Source organism: Haliotis rufescens, unplaced genomic scaffold (genome assembly GCF_023055435.1).
Source record: "Haliotis rufescens isolate VD_foot unplaced genomic scaffold, xgHalRufe1.0.p SCAF_10, whole genome shotgun sequence".
Classification (NCBI taxonomy): Eukaryota; Metazoa; Mollusca; class Gastropoda; order Lepetellida; family Haliotidae; genus Haliotis; species Haliotis rufescens.
This window is the reverse complement of record NW_025963780.1, coordinates 10,944,938-10,966,203: the sequence shown is the minus strand read 5'-3', so window position 1 is coordinate 10,966,203 and position 21,266 is coordinate 10,944,938. Positions and strand designations below refer to the sequence as shown.

The following is a 21,266-nucleotide window of genomic DNA, read 5'->3' as shown; positions in this document are numbered from 1 at the left end:
GAGGGGCAGTGGTCTCCCCTGTCCAGATCTGTGTGACTAGCACTGCCTGTCACCACCAGTGTAGGAGGGGCAGTGGTCTCCCCTGTCCAGATCTGTGTGACTAGCAGTGCCTGTCACCACCAGTGTAGGAGGGGCAGTGGTCTCCCCTGTCCAGATCTGTGTGACTAGCAGTGCCTGTCACCACCAGTGTAGGAGGGGCAGTGGTCTCCCCTGTCCAGATCTGTGTGACTAGCAGTGCCTGTCACCACCAGTGTAGGAGGGGCGGTGGTCTCCCCTGTCCAGATCTCGATGACTAGCAGTGCCTGTCACCACCAGTGTATGAGGGGTGGTGGTCTCCCCTGTCCAGATCTGTGTGACTAGCAGTGCCTGTCACCACCAGTATAGGAGGGGCGGTGGTCTCCCCTGTCCAGATCTGTGTGACTAGCAGTGCCTGTCACCACCAGTATAGGAGGGGCAGTGGTCTCCCCTGTCCAGATCTGTGTGACTAGCAGTGCCTGTCAGCACCAGTGTAGGCAAGGAGTGGCCTCCCCTGTCCAGATCTGTGTGACTAGCAGTGCCTGTCACCACCATTGTAGGAGGGGCGGTGGTCTCCCCTGTCCAGATCTGTGTGACTAGCAGTGCCTGTCACCACCAGTATAGGAGGGGCAGTGGTCTCCCCTGTCCAGATCTGTGTGACTAGCAGTGCCTGTCACCACCAGTGTAGGAGGGGCAGTGGTCTCCCCTGTCCAGATCTGTGTGACTAGCAGTGCCTGTCACCACCAGTATAGGCAAGGAGTGGCCTCCCCTATCCTGCTTCATCATATCATAGGGTGTCTGCCAGACATATTGATCTGGCTTGCTGTTTCACTTCTCAGTTACTTGCTGTGTTTGAATGTTTATGCACATTAACAAAATATATCTGTACAATCTTCAGGGAGTGTGAATTCTGCATAGGGTGATATCATATCTAAAATCTTACTCCTGTTACGATCTTGAAAAATTACAGAAACATCATAATCAGTGTTTGAAACAATTTTAGAACCCGAACAAGACAGTCAGGTAGGTGACCCATAAGTGTTGCCTACCCATCTTCAAATATTATAAATATTTAAAAATCTGGATGGAAATAGAGACAAATCACGTCTCGATTCAGTTGAAATAATGCAAACAATTACGAGGAGTTATAATAAACCTGAATACGTAAGTAGTCTGAAAACTTTCTGCCAGACAGTCGGGCAGGTGGAGGAAAATTTCATGCAGCCCGTCAGAAAAGTTACCAGCCACGGGCAGGCAGGCAGGCATTACCTTCATGTTTGGTAGTTGCTGTTTTTATTCGTAACTGTTTCATATTGGTATCCTCCTTCAGGATTTTTTATCTACCGTATTCGACATAATAAGCGCCCCGCTCTAATAAGCGCCCACAGCAATATTTGCTAATATATTGGCAGTTGAACGATCCCAATTAGCAGCCCTTCCGATTGATAAATGTACACAAGACTTATTTATTCATGTATAATACGCACTCGTTTGTTATATGCACCCTTAATTATAGGCAATTAAATTCTTGAAAATATATCTGTCCTGTATAATACCCACAGACTTTTCTTTTGTATCTTTTCAGGCTGTCAGCATAAACCAAGAAATGTATGATCTTTCAACTCTCTTCTTTTTTTTCTCACCAAAATTATATTCTAATAAGAGTCCCCTATTTATAATTTTGAGAGCGGCCTGGACACTTATTACGTCGAATACGGTAAGGGGATGGGCTGTTACAAATGAGTGATCCCATCTCTTAGTCAGAATATTTCCAAGGCAAGATGTATTTTCTAAACAGTTATGAATAATCCTAATGACTAACAGACGCCTATGGAGATGGTGTGTGCATATAACCTTTCATGGCAATATTTTATTAATTTATGTGACGGCAGATCCATGCTCTTTGTTGGCTTGCAGGCAGCTTACTTTTAGTGTGGGCACATAATTAGTCAGTGATAGGAACACAATGACAGACAATCTCTTTATCATATATGTACTTTTTAAAATAATCGAAGTTTAAGACGTAGTGCTATGCACTATGGTAAGTCTAGAAACTGTGTAGGAATATTAGAGAGTGACTGGCCTCATTTGTGACATAGTGCCAAATGATATGGTTGTTTGTTTTTGTTTTGTTGTTTAACGCCACACTGAGCTATATGACAGCGGTCTGTAAATAATCGAGTCTTGACCAGACAATCCAGTGATTGATATCATGAGCATCCATCTGCACAGTTGGGATAGATGACATGCATCAACCAAGTCAGCGAGCCTGACCACTCGTTATTCGCCTCTTACGACAAGCATAGTCGCCTTTTACGGCAAGGACGGGTTGCTGAAGAGCGATTCTACCCCGGCTCTTCACGGATCGCCAAGTGATATGGAGCCTTGTTTACAGAAGCACACACACATGGGGAAACCACTGTCTAATTATTCAGAGAAAATTATGCAATAGTTTTGAGGAAGTAAGCACCGCAATGATATACAGAGCTTACTCAAAGTAGTTCCTGCAAGGTGACCTCATTTGCATAGTTATCAGATTCTGTTGTCTCATTGATAACACTTGCCATTATATGATAAAGTCATTTTCACCATCCCAACAAGAAATTCAGCTGCTGTTGATAAATAACACAGGAACAGTCCCAATCCCACAGGCAGTTACGGGTGCAACCAGTTTTTTATTGGTGCAACAAGCTTTGTATCTGAACATTAGTTTGTTAAATAGAGTCCTGCAAACCATTTTCCCATAACCTGTTTTATCCAAACAATATGCGTTTTGAAAAAATCTGATTGTTTAGAAATTCTTATCTAACCAAAGTACTTCATCCAGATGCACAGATGAATATTAAAAAAAATGTGAAAAATAATGCTCATGCATCTATAATCATCATAATTATGTATTTACCTATTTTAGTGACATTGTTATGGTGATACTTGTTTTGCTGAAAAGATGATCAATTATTTATCAAAAACAATTGAAGTTAGTCACATATGATAATATCATAATTGAATAATAGCAGTTTAACAACATACTACTTTGAAAATTAATTTTCCGTCCCTGAAGCCCCCCCCCCCCCCCCCCCCCCCGGATCGATATGGCCTTGGCCCAGCTGCTACCTGCTCTGTGACCTCAACCGTATGTGTCTATTGGGTATGGCAGTTGAATGATAGCTACATTTCTTTTAAGGCTGATGTTACCTTGAAAAGGGTAAGCTAAACTCCTGCCATTGGACTGTATGTCACTATGCAATACATCCGAAAACACCTAGTAATTCTTATGATACGATATGATGTCCCAACTTTGTTGCGATATAATATGTGAGTGAGTGAGTATGGTTTTACGCTGTTTTTAGCAATATCCCAGCCGTATCATGGTGGAGGACACCAGAAATGGTCTTTACACATTGTACCCATGCGGGGAATCGAACCTGGGCGTTGGGTGTGATGAGCGAACACTTTAACCACTAAGCTACCAAACCAATACAAATCCTTAGTATTGGTGTTTACCACTAGAAACAATATCAGGTATGGTTAGCACTGTCTAAAGCAGGTAGAGGCTTTTGTTTCAAGACTGAATACCTGGTCATGTGCACATATGGAGGCTATATGGTCACATGGTTACTGACCTCGGCCAGACAGAGTTGAATGGTGAACAACTTATGGGTGGCCAGGTCACTGATAGAAGGCAGCTCACAGGGTTAAGCCATCTGGAGTTATCTTTGCCCTACTTGAGGATATAGGTCATTAGGATAAACAGGGGAGTTATCTGCCCTTGGGTATGCTTGTAATGACGGAGGCTGGCCAAGACATTGGATCATTGTGATGATAGTTAGGCAGGTAGACCATCAGCGATTCCCCCAGTTTGTAAGTTCTAAACACTATTGGCCTTTGGCTAGAAAGTGTTGATTTGTTAATGATGGCACAACACATGGTCCCTGAACGTGCAGTCAATTTCTAATAATCTGCCTGGTGCAAGTGAACAGTGATTTGATTGGCTGCAGTGTTCCCGTTTACCGGTAATTACCAGTAAATACCAGTAATTACCAGTTTTTTACCCGTGAAATTAGGCTTGGACCAGTAATTCACGTGACTGACAGTCCCTGTTGACCGGCAAATAAAATACCTTATAAATCTTTGTTGTTGACCAAAACATTGAATGTATTCAAAAAGTATATTTTCTCGAACAAAGTCAGATTGTCTGTTACCATCAGGGTTTCCCCTTGTCTATTTTTAGTGCAAGGAAATAACATTTCGCTTTGCTTCAAGGTTAAATATCCATTTGTAGAGACTTCGTATCGAAATATTTAAAGAAGAAGAGAAAATTGTGACCGAAGTTTGTGTGAATGACGTGTAGATCTAATTAAGTTACTTCAGAGATGACGTCACTGTACTGAACATGATGTTGAAAGAATTAAAACCAGGAAATTTTCACACGCTTTCATATTTGTTGAAAGTTGGGACTGGTCAAAATTTAGTGGGGACTGGTCATTTTTAGAGTTGCCGGTCCCCCAGGACTTGCAGTTTCAAAAGCCAGAGGGAACACTTGGCTGTTTGGACTCGATTTCTTAAGGTCTGGTTTCTCATCCTGGACTTGTGTTACTGACCTAGGGCACCCTGTGAGGGGCCAATCATTTGTGTTGCCAGACACCTGTTCCAAGTCACAGACGGAGACACATTTAACATATTGGCTTCCACTAGTTACTGGGTTGATGTATGCCAATACTGAATAGCCCTTAGGCGTTGTAGACAACATATTCCCTATCTGATCACAAATACTGCATTAACACCAGAGTAGAGAGCTTACGTGTTCCTGTGGATGGACCCTGGATCTGTCTAGTGTTGAAGTGGTGCATTTTGAGGATTTGGGAGTTTTGTTCTTTATAATTTTTTTGCTTTCATGATTTTTCATGACGTTGAATGTTTCCAGATGAAACTTGCTGTACAGATCAGTCTAGTGATGAACTGGTGCCTATTGATGATTTGGGATTTTGAAAAATACTGAACAGCAATATTTTGTTCTTCACTGAACTGAAAGTATCCTATTGGAATGAACAAAAAGTGGGTAAAAGTAGCCAAGCTCCATTTCCGAATTGCACCAGAATGGTTCAAAGCGGCGTTAAACACAATTCACTCACTGTCTAGTGATAGAGCGTCTGCCCGGAGAGCTAAAGGTCCGGGGTTCGATCCCCGGGCGCATCATACCAAAAGGCGTTTAAAGATGGTACTTGTTGTTTCCCAGTTTGCGCTCAGCATTAAGGGGCTAAAACAAGGACTGGTCGGCCTGGAGTAAGTATACTGTGTCTGAGTGGAGTATTCATGTTAATCTGCGGCATGGTATCTCAGTGGGGTAGCACCATAAATCAGCATCAGTCCGGTCTAATACAAGCAGCCACATACGCACACGCACACACACACGCACACACACACGCACATGCTACATAAGTGCAATAATCTTGGACATGAGGTTAAACCCCATTTCACCTCACCCACCTCACTCACTCACTATTTCATGATCCCTCTACAGGGTTTGTTTTTTAGTGTAGTTATGCCAGGAGTGAGTGGCAACACATCTTGTGGTGTACTTGGTGGGTACTGGTTGGCTATACAGACAGCTGCTTGGGAACATCATGCTGGTGTTTAAGTAATGCTACGCGTCATAAAACAACACAACCATAATACTATAAATTAATATATATATATGCTGCTATTCTGGAAGAAAACCAAGATATTTTATTCACATAATCACTTTATTACGGTCACTTGCATCCATCCCCAAAAAGCTGTAAAAATATATTTATGAAATTATTTGTTTTGGGCTTTTTTGTAAATAATGAATATAAACCCAGAAAACATTCTGTACGATATTTTCAAGCAATATGATCATGCATCATTGCACAATGTACTGTCCAAGCTAGATTCAGTGAACACTACAGAGAAATGGGAACAGATGTTACGCAACCAGCTTGTTCCTATAAAACCTTAGACTTCAAAACAGTCAATTTTACCACAGCTTCAGCTTATGATGTGTCAACCAGTACAATAGGCATCAGTGAAACTTGAATAGAGAAACGCTTTGCGAAGTAGGCTATCACTTCAAGATAAAATAACCTAGTGAGTGAGTGAGGGAAAATGGTGTGTTTTGGTTGTAGCGCAGTGCAGTCATATTTATCAGCATGGCAGGGAGCACTAGCAATGACATTCTAAAGTGGTGCCCGGATCCGCAGGATGTCAAAGTCCCCATTTTGTCCTGATAAAACAGGATTCTGAATCTGATTGATGGTTTCACGAAATGGAAAAATATATGAACTGCATCTTTTCAGGCTTTCCTCCCACATTAAGTTGACATGTCGAGAATCTCACTCACTCACTCACTCACTCACTCACTCAGCAGTTGTTACTAATGTATCTTAAGTCTGTATTCAAAATCTATTCATCATGTGGATAAATGTATTCAAGCTGAATCATTGAATTAATTCGCTCACTCACTCACTCAGCAGTTACTAATATATTTTAAGTCTGTATTCAAAATCTACTCATGTGGATAAATGTATTCATTTAATGTATTCAATTAATTCACTCACTCACTCCCCTAAATTTAAAAAAAGGCCCACATTTTCAAAGACAATAGAGTATTTTAGAATTCCGCTGTAAGAGCAAGTGTGGGTGTACCTCTGGAATATTTGAAAAGTTCAGATAAAGGGCCCATGTCAGAACATCCTGCAGTGAAGTGTGAGTCATAGCTGATCGATGATATACTGTGACACCATTGCAGTGAGGGCAGAAGTGCCTTGGTATTGGTTCCACATTAAACCTCAATGAACTAATTATTATCTCTATAAAGTCACTTTGATCTTCTTAACAATTGATGAATTGTTTTGAAATTTGAGCCTTACTATTGATCATACTAATCTATATCTTTGTGCAGTGTGAAGGATAGTTTCTAGCGTGAAGCGATGATTAGTGTTTCACAAGGGCCGGTAGACTTCATGGTTGTGATGTCTATTAGAATGAGTGGACAATAATCATGATGATAATCATTAGAACCTATCCCAGCATGTTTAGTTGGAACAAGTTTTTCTACATTTGACGAAAATTAAGAGAAGAATATCAGTAGATAGGATTATTGAATAAAACAATGTTTGTTTTCTCACATCTCTGGTCACAGAAGTGACTTGGTACTAGTGATCCCAGGCTACAGATTATAACCTGCAAGAGGATACACTATTTGTTTGTCAATGCTGCAGTCAGCAATACTCCAGTTATATCACAGCAGCTTGAACATGGTTTACTGTGGACCAGTCAATCCAGTGATTGATATTACGAGCACCAATCCCTGCAGTTGGATCACCTCATACGACAAGCAAAGTTTACCTCATCTGACCCAGAATCCACTCTGGGAGTAAGTAAATCTACCTACAGCCTTGCAGAAATTCCTTTGGTGATGTTGCGTGGACTTTGTCATTGAAACATGTGGGACATTTCTTAATTAATTAAAAGTTGAGTCTGTTTCCAGAATTTTCATCTTGAAATTGTAAGATTTGGTGAAAGAGTGTAGAACATCTTATGGAAACATGTATAAAAATGCATGTTTTGTTCAAACTGTACGTCAAAGAGAGAAGTTACTTGAATTGACCTTGCTAAATGATTATCAAATCTGTGAAACATGAGTTCAAGTTCTGCACTTTTCTTAGACGGGTTATTGTGCAACAGTCACAGACACAAGAATTATTTTCATCCTGTGTATCTTGTGATATTTGAGCTTATTTATCTGTAAGTGCTTTCTCTTGCCAGACAGCAGCAGATCATGTGTATTTTGACAATGTTAGAAGTCTTCACATCTCTCTGCAACATGACAATAACATGGATCGGCAATGAACAATAACAATTCTGTATCTGTAGTTTAAAACCTTATTTCATCACAATAGAGTATGTAAGATATTATCGATGACACAATTCATATCTATAATCGTTAATATTTCTTCCCACTGACGATAATTCCGATTATCAATCTTCTTTAGCCAGTCCTGATATTAGACATTTTTGTTCCAGAGTCATTGTTTTTGTGTGTGGAGATGTAACGTACATGAGGATAAACACCCAAACACTGGAATATGCCAGACATTTACTGAAAGGCATTGTTGAATAACCCCACCCCTACTCACTAGACAAGATAGACAACAGGTTCAACCTGTTGGTTGACAAACACACTCAGACATATGCTGTTACGTTAGTCACATGCTCGTCGATAAATTATGTATTGTAGTGGGTAGATGAAGTTGGATTTAGTATAAATAGATTTGTGTATATATTTTACAGTCATATCAAGCATGTATGGATATGAATAGATTGCCCTTATCTCGAGGTTCATTTTGTTCGTATGAGTTGCACAGAACATTTGTATGGAAGACTTTAAAGAGCACTTGTGTATATTGTACTGTATTGGCATACATGTAGAATTTTGATTTTCATCATGTTCAAAAACAAGTAACCATCAAGTTTGTTGGTTGGTTGCTGTCCTATTGTCTATATCAAATTCCGGGGGAAGACTCGGGCTTGTATTCTCAGTCACTCTATACTGAAGTCCGGGGGAAGACTCGGGCTTGTATTCTCAATCACTCTATACTGAAGTCCGGGGGAAGACTCGGGCTTGTATTCTCAATCACTCTATACTGAAGTCCGGGGGAAGACTCGGGCTTGTATTCTCAATCACTCTATACTGAAGTCCGGGGAAAGACTCGGGCTTGTATTCTCAATCACTCTATACCGAAGTCTGGGGGAAGACTCGGGCTTGTATTCTCAGTCACTCTATACTGAAGTCTGGGGGAAGACTCGGGCTTGTATTCTCAATCACTCTATACCGAAGTCTGGGGGAAGACTCGGGCTTGTATTCTCAGTCACTCTATACTGAAGTCTGGGGGAAGACTCGGGCTTGTATTCTCAGACACTCTATACTGAAGTCCGGGGGAAGACTCGGGCTTGTATTCTCAGTCACTCTATACTGAAGTCTGGGGGAAGACTCGGGCTTGTATTCTCAGTCACTCTATACTGAAGTCTGGGGGAAGACTCGGGCTTGTATTCTCAGACACTCTATACCGAAGTCTGGGGGAAGACTCGGGCTTGTATTCTCAGTCACTCTATACCGAAGTCTGGGGGAAGACTCGGGCTTGTATTCTCAGTCACTCTATACTGAAGTCCGGGGGAAGACTCGGGCTTGTATTCTCAGTCGCTCTATACTGAAGTCCGGGGAAAAACTCGGGCTTGTATTCTCAGACACTCTGTAGCAAAATCCGGGGAAAGACTCGGGCTTGTATTCTCAGTCACTCTGTACCGAAGTACGGGGGAAAACTCGGGCTTGTATTCTCAGACACTCTATACCAAAATCCGGGGAAAGACTCGGGCTTGTATTCTCAGACACTCTATACCAAAATCCGGGGAAAGACTCGGGCTTGTATTCTCAGACACTCTATACCAAAATCCGGGGAAAGACTCGGGCTTGTATTCTCAGACACTCTATACCAAAATCCGGGGAAAGACTCGGGCTTGTATTCTCAGACACTCTATACCAAAATTCGGGGAAAGACTCGGGCTTGTATTCTCAGACACTCTATACCAAAATCCGGGGAAAGACTCGGGCTTGTATTCTCAGACACTCTATACCAAAATTCGGGGAAAGACTCGGGCTTGAATTCTGTGGATGTGTTATGCACACACCACGTAGAAAGCTGTGGGGTTTTTTGAGGGGGAAAGTGTGCACCATCTTCAAGTAAATACGGTAGTTCACAATGACCTGACATCAATAGAAGGAGCGCCGTGTTTAATATGCAAGTTTGTATTTGATTTTCTGGGTGTGCATGTAAGTAGGAAAGTTAATCTTGGCTTCACGAAAAAGCAGAATATGTCATCTTGAGTTAGTGTTAAGTAGGTCGTTTTTCACTCAAGCCAAAAAATATGTCTGCATAAATACAGCAAGAATGTGCGTTTGACAGGGGCGCTACCAGGTATGCTCCTTCAGAGTCTTCAGTCACAGGCAGAATGATTGATAAAAAGTTGCATGGTGCTTTGGTTGCTGGATGAAAATTGCTGTAAGATAATGGTGTTTGTCTCATAACTTTAAGTTCTCTGACTTACCATTTCAGATACAACTGTTGGAGATTCAGGACGAGTATTGAATCAAGATGTGGTGTGGTGCTGGGTAGATGTCAGGCAGAAGTAGAATGACATGGTCAGTAAGAGTGTCACCTGCCTTACACTATGCATGGACAACATCTAGAAGATTATCTTAACTCTGCTTGTTGCAGTCCGGAAATGGGTAAAGGTAAGGGTCAAGTTCATATTAACCTATGTTGTGCTGTGTAGACCAATGTTTAATTGTCATCTTGTGATGCCAAGTCAGTTTAGTCAGGAAGTCGTCCATTAATGGTGAACTAAAGGCGCAGACTGTTTTATTGACTTTCAGTAGCCTGCAGTCACATCTGCAAAATTATTTTTTGTAATCAATTCAGTCAGTAATAAGATATTGATAGAATACACCTTCCAAGTCATGATGGAAGCGACAGTTATGATTTTTCAAGAGAGATCGGTAATAAACATAAATAAAACCGATGAAAAGGAAGTTTTCATACTACAGACAAAACACATTGCCAGATGAAACAAAAATCTATTTGATTTTCTCTCCCTCCTGACTGATTTATGTTTTGAATGGGTTCCTTGAAAATAGATGAATGAGTGAATATTGCTCTTCCCAGCTAATAGGAGTGAGAAATACTGACATGATTACAATGATAGTGTGATTTTGAAAATCAAATTTAGTTTCTTTTGAGTACCACAGACAAATTGCCTTGAAAGAATGTTGAAAAGTCATTTCCGTACTTGAAATTCCCCTGCGTATTGAATGTACAGATATCTTGATTTCACATGGGACAAGGCTAAGACAGCATAGATAACAAGTAACCCCAGACAAACCCCTATGCAGAATGTTTCAAACCCAGTTGGGGAGTGTTAGCATTGATCAAGTCAAGCTTTGCAGCTATTCACCTAGGTGAAATTTGCATGCACATGTGTGTGGTCATTCACATTGACAATAATGCTTGTAAATGTATATTTTATGTAAATATGATATATTATTGATATTTTGGCCAATCTGCCATGAATGCAGACATGTTTCTGTTTCATTTACTGAAAGGACAATGGTTGGTGTGAGTGAGTTAAAATTTGCCATCACATCATCAGTATTACAGGCATGATGGGTAAGGTTGCTGTGAGTGTTGCCTTATTGGCATACGGAACATGTACATGGTGCATACTGACTCCACACTGTGCATTGCATCCACACTCTGGAATTACTACACATTAGAAAGATACCCTGAACTTGGAGCCAGTGGCCCAGTCGTCTCAGGCACCACAATTCTCGGTGCCAAGTTGCATCCATTGGCCATCCTAGAAACATCTGGATCATAGATTCCAATCCCGGGTCGCCCCTATTATGTTTTTAGGTTTGTCAGCCCCATACCTGTGCTCGTGGGTTTCACCAAAGGGGTAAATGATAGAGACCTGCATCACTTTGGGCTTTCCTCCTACTTGATACTGACATGATGTGATATAACTGAAATACTGGTCAAAGCAGCATTAAACCCAACTCACTCACTCACTCACTCATGCACTCACTCACTCACTCACTCACTCACTCCTGTTGGTACATGTTGTACAGTGTTTGGAATTAAGAACAAAAGCCAAGAGCACTTGTCTTAACCTTAATGTTAATAAGTCTTGAAGATCCTAGCTTCAAATACTGAAGCTGAAAACCTCCAGACACTCAGGACTGGTTATATATAAAAGCACAGTAGTTTGCATATCGGCTATGCTGGGAATATCTGACCTTGTTTCCAGTGTTTGTTGAAAGGACAATATAGTAACAGGTGTTCTCAGTTGAAAAAACTGCCTCTGCTATGAACATGGTGTCATAGTCCCATTTCACGATAAGATGTCACTGTGGCTTGGGCAGAATGACCTATGAAAATGCTTTGATAAAGCTAGGTCAATGTAACGCAATGCTCTGTATGGATAGATCACTGTCACACATAACTAGGTATAGCTGTAGAGATGCTAGGTAAAGCTGCCATAATGAAGTACTTTTACTAGCCCTTGGGATACCATAACCGTTAAGTGCACAAGCTATAGGATATTGTGCAAGGAGGCTGAACAAGTGTTGATCTTTGAAGTAGTGTCACAGTATTTAGTTTGGCTAGGTCATAGTGACCTTAGAACATACTATAAGACTGACCCAAGAAGGATAACAGTCTGTATGGCTAGGTCACAGTGACTTTAAGACAACACTGATCCACCCAGAAGCACTAACACTCTGTATGACTAGGTCACAGTGAACTTAGAACAACACAGTGACCTTAGAACAACACAGAGACCAGGAGAGTGCTGTAACACTGACCAAGGAAGCAGTGGCACTCTGTATGGCTAGGTCACAGTGACCTTAGAACATACTATAAGACTGACCCAAGAAGGATAACAGTCTGTATGGCTAGGTCACAGTGACTTTAAGACAACACTGATCCACCCAGAAGCACTAACACTCTGTATGACTAGGTCACAGTGACCTTAGAACATACTATAAGACTGACCCAAGAAGGATAACAGTCTGTATGGCTAGGTCACAGTGACTTTAAGACAACACTGATCCACCCAGAAGCACTAACACTCTGTATGACTAGGTCACAGTGACCTTAGAACATACTATAAGACTGACCCAAGAAGGATAACAGTCTGTATGGCTAGGTCACAGTGACTTTAAGACAACACTGATCCACCCAGAAGCACTAACACTCTGTATGACTAGGTCACAGTGACCTTAGAACATACTATAAGACTGACCCAAGAAGGATAACAGTCTGTATGGCTAGGTCACAGTGACCTTAGAACATACTGTAACACTCTGTATGGCTAGGTTACAGTGATCTTTGAATTGACTAACACTGACCCTGGATGTTCTGTTACTGTGTTAGTTTAGCTAGGTCACAATGACCAGTGAACGTGCTATGGAACATGTTGACCTTTGAGGCATTGTCACAATGCACTGTATGTCCAGGTGACAGTGACCTGTAGAAATGTATCTCCCTAACGTCTGAGATTTTACTAGAAAATACAATGTTACTTGACCTACGCTCCATATTAGCAATAAAGCGGGTGTCTACGGGTGGTCACCCATGTACCTGTGACCCATGTTATATCAAGTGATGGTTGTATTTAGATTATTAGTCGCTAGGCAACAGTGACCTGTAGAAACGTTTATCTCAAACATCTTACGGGTGAAGATCCGGGTCCAAATAGGTCTTCAGCAACTCATGCTTTTCGCAAGAGGCGACTATGCTTGTCGTAAGAGGTGACTAAGGGGATCGGGTGGTCAGGCTTGCTGACTTTGTTGGTGTATGTCATTGTATCCTATTTGTGTAGATCGGTGCTGATGATATCAGTCACTGGATTGTCTGGTCCAGGCTGCAGCATGTTACACAGTTACAATGTGCTTGTGTGTACCCATCTGTAGAGATACAGCTACAATGTGCTTGTGTGTACCGAACTATAGAGACACAACTACAATGTGCTTGTGTGTACCCATCTAGAGACACAACTACAATGTGCTTGTGTGTACCCATCTAGAGACACAGCTACAATGTGCTTGTGTGTACCCATCTAGAGACACAGCTACAATGTGCTTGTGTGTACCCATCTATACAGACACAACTACAATGTGCTTGTGTGTACCCATCTAGAGACACAACTACAATGTGCTTGTGTCTACCCATCTAGAGACATAGCTACAATGTGCTTGTGTGTACCCCTCTAGAGACACAGCTACAATGTGCTTGTGTGTACCCATCTATAGAGACACAACTACAATGTGCTTGTGTGTACCCATCTAGAGACACAGCTACAATGTGCTTGTGTGTACCCATCTAGAGACACAGCTACAATGTGCTTGTGTGTACCCATCTATAGAGACACAGCTACAATGTGCTTGTGTGTACCCATCTATAGAGACACAACTACAATGTGCTTGTGTGTACCCATCTATAGAGACACAGCTACAATGTGCTTGTGTGTACCCATCTATAGAGACACAACTACAATGTGCTTGTGTGTACCCATCTGTAGAGATACAGTTACAATGTGCTTGTGTGTACCCATCTGTAGAGATACAGTTACAATGTGCTTGTGTGTACCCATCTGAAGAGATACAGTTACAATGTGCTTGTGTGTACCCATCTGTAGAGACACAGCTACAATGTGCTTGTGTGTACCCATCTGAAGAGATACAGTTACAATGTGCTTGTGTGTGCCCATCTGTAGAGATACAGTTACAATGTGCTTGTGTGTACCCATCTATAGAGACACAACTACAATGTGCTTGTGTGTACCCATCTGTAGAGATACAGTTACAATGTGCTTGTGTGTACCCATCTAGAGACACAGCTACAATGTGCTTGTGTGTACCCATCTAGAGACACAGCTACAATGTGCTTGTGTGTACCCATCTATAGAGACACAACTACAATGCGCTTGTGTGTACCCATCTATAGAGACACAGCTACAATGTGCTTGTGTGTACCCATCTATAGAGACACAACTACAATGTGCTTGTGTGTACCCATCTATAGAGACACAGCTACAATGTGCTTGTGTGTACCCATCTATAGAGACACAACTACAATGTGCTTGTGTGTACCCATCTGTAGAGATACAGTTACAATGTGCTTGTGTGTACCCATCTGTAGAGATACAGTTACAATGTGCTTGTGTGTACCCATCTGAAGAGATACAGTTACAATGTGCTTGTGTGTACCCATCTGTAGAGACACAGCTACAATGTGCTTGTGTGTACCCATCTGAAGAGATACAGTTACAATGTGCTTGTGTGTGCCCATCTGTAGAGATACAGTTACAATGTGCTTGTGTGTACCCATCTATAGAGACACAACTACAATGTGCTTGTGTGTACCCATCTGTAGAGATACAGTTACAATGTGCTTGTGTGTACCCATCTAGAGACACAGCTACAATGTGCTTGTGTGTACCCATCTAGAGACACAGCTACAATGTGCTTGTGTGTACCCATCTATAGAGACACAACTACAATGCGCTTGTGTGTACCCATCTATAGAGACACAGCTACAATGTGCTTGTGTGTACCCATCTATAGAGACACAACTACAATGTGCTTGTGTGTACCCATCTATAGAGACACAACTACAATGTGCTTGTGTGTACCCATCTAGAGACACAACTACAATGTGCTTGTGTGTACCCATCTATAGAGACACAGCTACAATGTGCTTGTGTGTACCCATCTATAGAGACACAACTACAATGTGCTTGTGTGTACCCATCTAGAGACACAGCTACAATGTGCTTGTGTGTACCCATCTATAGAGACACAACTACAATGCGCTTGTGTGTACCCATCTATAGAGACACAGCTACAATGTGCTTGTGTGTACCCATCTATAGAGACACAACTACAATGTGCTTGTGTGTACCCATCTATAGAGACACAACTACAATGTGCTTGTGTGTACCCATCTAGAGACACAACTACAATGTGCTTGTGTGTACCCATCTATAGAGACACAGCTACAATGTGCTTGTGTGTACCCATCTATAGAGACACAACTACAATGTGCTTGTGTGTACCCATCTATAGAGACACAACTACAATGTGCTTGTGTGTACCCATCTAGAGACACAACTACAATGTGCTTGTGTGTACCCATCTATAGAGACACAGCTACAATGTGCTTGTGTGTACCCATCTATAGAGACACAACTACAATGTGCTTGTGTGTACCCATCTATAGAGACACAGCTACAATGTGCTTGTGTGTACCCATCTAGAGACACAACTACAATGTGCTTGTGTGTACCCATCTATAGAGACACAACTACAATGTGCTTGTGTGTACCCATCTATAGAGACACAACTACAATGTGCTTGTGTGTACCCATCTATAGAGACACAGTTACAATGTGCTTGTGTGTACCCATCTAGAGACACAGCTACAATGTGCTTGTGTGTACCCATCTAGAGACACAGCTACAATGTGCTTGTGTGTACCCATCTATAGAGACACAGCTACAATGTGCTTGTGTGTACCCATCTAGAGACACAGCTACAATGTGCTTGTGTGTACCAATCTATAGAGACACAGCTACAATGTGGTTGTGTGTACCCATCTATAGAGACACAACTACAATGTGCTTGTGTGTACCCATCTATAGAGACACAGCTACAATGTGCTTGTGTGTACCCATCTATAGAGACACTGCTACCATGTGCTTGTGTGTACCCATCTATAGAGACACAGCTACAATGTGCTTGTGTGTACCCATCTATAGAGACACAGCTACAATGTGCTTGTGTGTACCCATCTATAGAGACACTGCTACCATGTGCTTGTGTGTACCAATCTATAGAGACACTGCTACCATGTGCTTGTGTGTACCCATCTATAGAGATACAGCTACAATGTGCTTGTGTGTACCCATCTATAGAGACACAGCTACAATGTGCTTGTGTGTACCCATCTATAGAGACACTGCTACCATGTGCTTGTGTGTACCCATCTGTAGAGACACAGCTACAATGTGCTTGTGTGTACCCATCTATAGAGACACAACTACAATGATTACATTACAGATCAACATGGCCATTGTCTTCATCTGGTTCCATCTCTTCCACGATGTACTTGTTCATCTACCATCACATGCAACATTACTTCAGCAGCAGAAACCTGGTGCAATAACAAAAATTAAACTTTCATTAAAGTGTTCTTAATTATGAATAATATGCTTATTTATGGCTTTTTGGGTCAACAGATCCTTATGAATAATACATGTGGCCTGTTGTAAGGACAGTAAGTAATTCAGGGTTTATACCTTCAGCTGCATAGGATGCTTTCTAGCTTCAAGGTCACCAAGACCAAAGGTCAAGGTGAACTTCTAGAATAGCATATTGTCTGCCATCTCACTGCCGTCCTTTGTCCGCCTAGTAACTCCATCAGAAATACTCTAAGACGAAACATTAACTTTAGCACATTACTTTGTATCCTAATGGGAATCAGGTTTGTTCATGGCTTTCAGAAAAGCAATTTTGTAATGTACATTTGAGAAAGATATCTTTTAAAAACCTGAAGGGTTAGAGAGCTGAAAGGACTTTTGGTTCATTAAATATTGATTAATAGTTCTTGCTTTTAAAAGAAATTGAAGAAAATCACCAAATTTAAGAACAACCATTCTTTTCTTGATTGATGTATGAAATTACAATAGAACGAAGTTTAAATGTGTGAACATTGATTTTCTCTTTGAGTGTTCTTGGTGAGCATCAGTTCATTTGGACTAAGACTGACTTCCTTCACCAACTTCCCATATAGTCTTGAAATGTGTGAAACATGTATCTGCTGCTTAGGCTCTAGCTTGAATCTCTCACACTCTGCTAGATGTATACATAGTCTGTAGACTTCTCCTTACTCATGCACAGTATATCATTGGCAATCTCAGTAATATTCTGTTGAGAGAAATGACATCTGTATTTTTGATGCAATTGATTGTCTCAGTCATAATACTAGTATTTTTGATATAATGTATTGTCTCAGTCATAATACTAGTATTTTGGATGTAATGTATTGTCTCAGTCATAATACTAGTATCTTTGATGTAATGTATTGTCTCAGTCATAATACTAGTATTTTGGATGTAATGTATTGTCTCAGTCATAATACTAGTATTTTGGATGTAATGTATTGTCTCAGTCATAATACTAGTATCTTTGATGTAATTGATTGCCTCAGTCATAATACTAGTATTTTGGATGTAATGTATTGTCTCAGTCATAATACTAGTATTTTGGATGTAATGTATTGTCTCAGTCATAATACTAGTATCTTTGATGTAATTGATTGCCTCAGTCATAATACTAGTATTTTGGATGTAATGTATTGTCTCAGTCATAATACTAGTATTTTGGATGTAATGTATTGTCTCAGTCATAATACTAGTATCTTTGATGTAATTGATTGCCTCAGTCATAATACTAGTATTTTGGATGTAATGTATTGTCTCAGTCATAATACTAGTATCTTTGATGTAATTGATTGCCTCAGTCATAATACTAGTATTTTTGATGTAATTGATTGTCTCAGTCATAATACTAGTATCTTTGATGTAATTGATTGCCTCAGTATATTACTAGTATCTTAAATGTAATTGACTGTCTTTGGATTGTTGATCTTACTATTTTGTATGTAGTCAGTATCGCTGCCAGTATGAGAAACATTGACTGCATGGCAAAATGACAATATCAGTATTACGGTAATTACAAAATCAGTATTATTGAAACAATCCGTGTGGGTAATAGTACAACCATTATTGATAGAATGCATACTTGGCATATCTTGATACTCAAGTAATCACCAGAAGTAGGTTCAAGCCAATATCATTTTGAACTCATCAGAATAACTGACCGAGAACTTATATGAGGTCACCACCTTCACACTGTACATCTCACAAAGTGGAACCTCTTTCAATTTTAAATAAATATTGCGAACATTTTAGAATTCTATTGAGCTGTACTGTTTATTATTATATATTTAGTTTGTTCATGCTTAAATGTATTTTTTAGCCTGGCAGAAGTATGTTTCACTCAGTTAAGCACAGGGTGTTGGATGTCGATAGGATTTATCCATGCATGACTCTATTATCCAAATATAGTATTGACTTTTAAGACATTGTCACATCATGATCATTGGCACTAGTGTGACACATTGCCATTCTGTCTGCAAATAGGGATAACTGCATATTATATTTCATTGGTCCTGAGTTATGACCTTACACATTGCAAGGTTTCAATGTTTATTAGGCCACATGTTTTGGGGGACTTTCTTTGACAGATTTTTTACAGGAAAAGACCTGGTGGAGGGAAGCAATTCAATTATACTTTTTAGTTTTCTTTTCCCCCAAATGTTGGCTGGTATGAATAAAATAATTGGCGTAATGTGTGGGAGGAGAGCCTGCCTACAGCTGTTGCTTTCAACAATGCTGTGATGTTTCAAAGGGGAATGATGTTGTGCATCAATTCATCCTATCAATTTAAGGAACAAACTTTATTTTGACTCCCATGTTTAATACATGTCAATTTTCATGAGTCCTTGTTTTGAAATATTTTTTTGAGTGCAATATGCTATCAACTCATCGGCGGGATAAAATAAGAGCAAATTTTTAATTTGGATAAATTATCCTTACAGGCCCCATTCACAACCAAAGCTCCATTTTGAATCCACTTCATGTGCAACACTAGAAATGGCTGCCCTATGCTATGCCATTTTATTTAACCTGTGGTAATGATTCTGTGAATGGTCTCAGGGTAATTATAACCAAATGGAGATTCTAAGAAGGCATTTGATAAATGAGGCTGGCTAAAACTAGTGTATGCATGATAAGGGATCTCGCATAGCATCTAACAAATGTTATATTTGGGATAACCCTTTCTTGTAAAAGTAGAAATTCTTGTGCTTTTTGGCGTTGAATCCCTTCCAGGATTTGAACTCACTCTCTCAGAGTAGGCCACCCAAAAAGTACTAGAATTTGTACTTTACCAAGAAAGCGTAATCCCAAATACAACATTTGTTACATTTGACCACTTTCTAAAAGGCATTGTGTATTCAACCTGGAATCCTTTCCCAAGCTGTGTCAGTAGCTACGTGATATGTATTCAGTATTTGTCAACTTGTTCTAGATAGTTTGAAGTGGCCTTGACACTCGGAGTTTCAGAGTGAACCGAACACATGGTTCAGATTTAAAGTCAGATCTTGAGGCAGAGATGCAAGCCTCAGTGCACTTGGAGAATACTGTGTTCTCAGTTGAAGGCGTAACTGCCTTGTACAATGCTGTCACAATGGCAGAAATCGGATATCCTATCCTTGAAGAAAGACACTCAGAGTCACTCCCAATACAGAATTTAACACATGAGTTGAAATTCTGCTAGAATGAATTTGAATGTCTGTTTGATGGGGTAACAAACACACCCTTTCTTTGCTCAAAGTAGGGAGACACTGATCTCAATGGATGCGTGTGTATGTAGATTTGTGGTTGCTTCAGGACTTGAGACTGTGTGTTATGTGGGAGTGAGTGCATGGTGTGTTTTATGTGGGAGCGAGTGCAGGAGAGTGTATCAGATCTCACACATCAGGGTGCAGGCCTGGGTTCACTCTAGGAATTTTCTGACAATGGCCCTTTATGTGAAAATTTCAAATTTAGGGGCTTAAAGCACAAGGACCCACCCTAGAATCATCCCTGAGGGTGGTACTGTAGACCCTATATATCAGTGGTGCTTTCACAAAATACAATTGTAATGATTGTTAGTCTGAGTGTGCTTTCTTGAACAAATGCAAAGAAGGTGCTGATTTGAAGGCAGATTTTGATTCTGTGGCCCTGATTGAAAGAAAGAGTGCTTCAGAGTACACTGCCCTTATGTATCACTCCATGAAAATACTTCTTACGAATTTCAGATATTCGACTTTGGTACTTATTATCCCGATGGTCCCTAGTATTGCTGTCCCCAACTGTTATAGTGTGAGATGGGGGAAGCTTACTTTCACAGACCAGTCTCCCTTTAAAAACACTTTCAAAAATTAGAATTGTTGTATGGGTAGACTTTTCAATTTATGTCTCATGTGATTGTGAGGTTTGTTCCCTGTTTCACGTGGAGCAACAAGCTAGGAATCAGACTAGACAATAAACCTCAGTGCTTCAGAAAGGTTGCCTGCAAACAAAGATGCTATGCTGAATCACAAGTGATTATCAAGTTTATGATTTATGATAATAAAGCTGAAAAATATCCCTTGGATATTTGGAGAAACTATCTTTGTGAGAGGAAAATATTAGTCAGTTGAATGCTGTCATGTGAGTTGAATCGTGTGTATGACAGAAAGCTAAAGAATTAGTAAAGCTTTTTTCAGTCAGGCAACAATACTTTGTGAGGTGAAGTGTGATCGAGTATTAAGTTTAGAAACCAACAGCCTTCTTTTCATGTGTTTGGTTACACTTCAGCAAACAAGTCGCGTGTATGATGTTGTTCACATTGAGTATTGAGGCAGGTAGGCAGCCCATTGGTAATGTCTGTCAACATCAGTGATGTAAACTATCAATGGTGATGTGGTGTAATGTGAATATAAAGTGAGGGTATTTTTACCTATTAC

General features: G+C 40.5%; 1 protein-coding gene across 9 annotated transcripts in view; it reads left to right on the top strand.

Annotated features, from left to right (window-relative positions):
- LOC124145338 (ecdysone receptor-like) overlaps positions 1–21,266 on the top strand; it is a 132,780-nt gene that overhangs the window by 79,692 nt on the left and 31,822 nt on the right. For 8 of the 9 annotated variants that reach the window (XM_046515063.2, XM_046515060.2, XM_046515059.2 and 5 more), the window contains one exon: positions 10,149–10,327. In XM_046515063.2, the coding sequence (XP_046371019.1) occupies positions 10,264–10,327 (64 nt within the window). In that variant the 5' untranslated portion in view covers positions 10,149–10,263. Of the gene's footprint in view, positions 1–10,148; positions 10,328–16,890; positions 16,929–21,266 lie in introns of all 9 variants that reach the window. The other variant, XM_046515067.2, reaches the window with a different exon arrangement.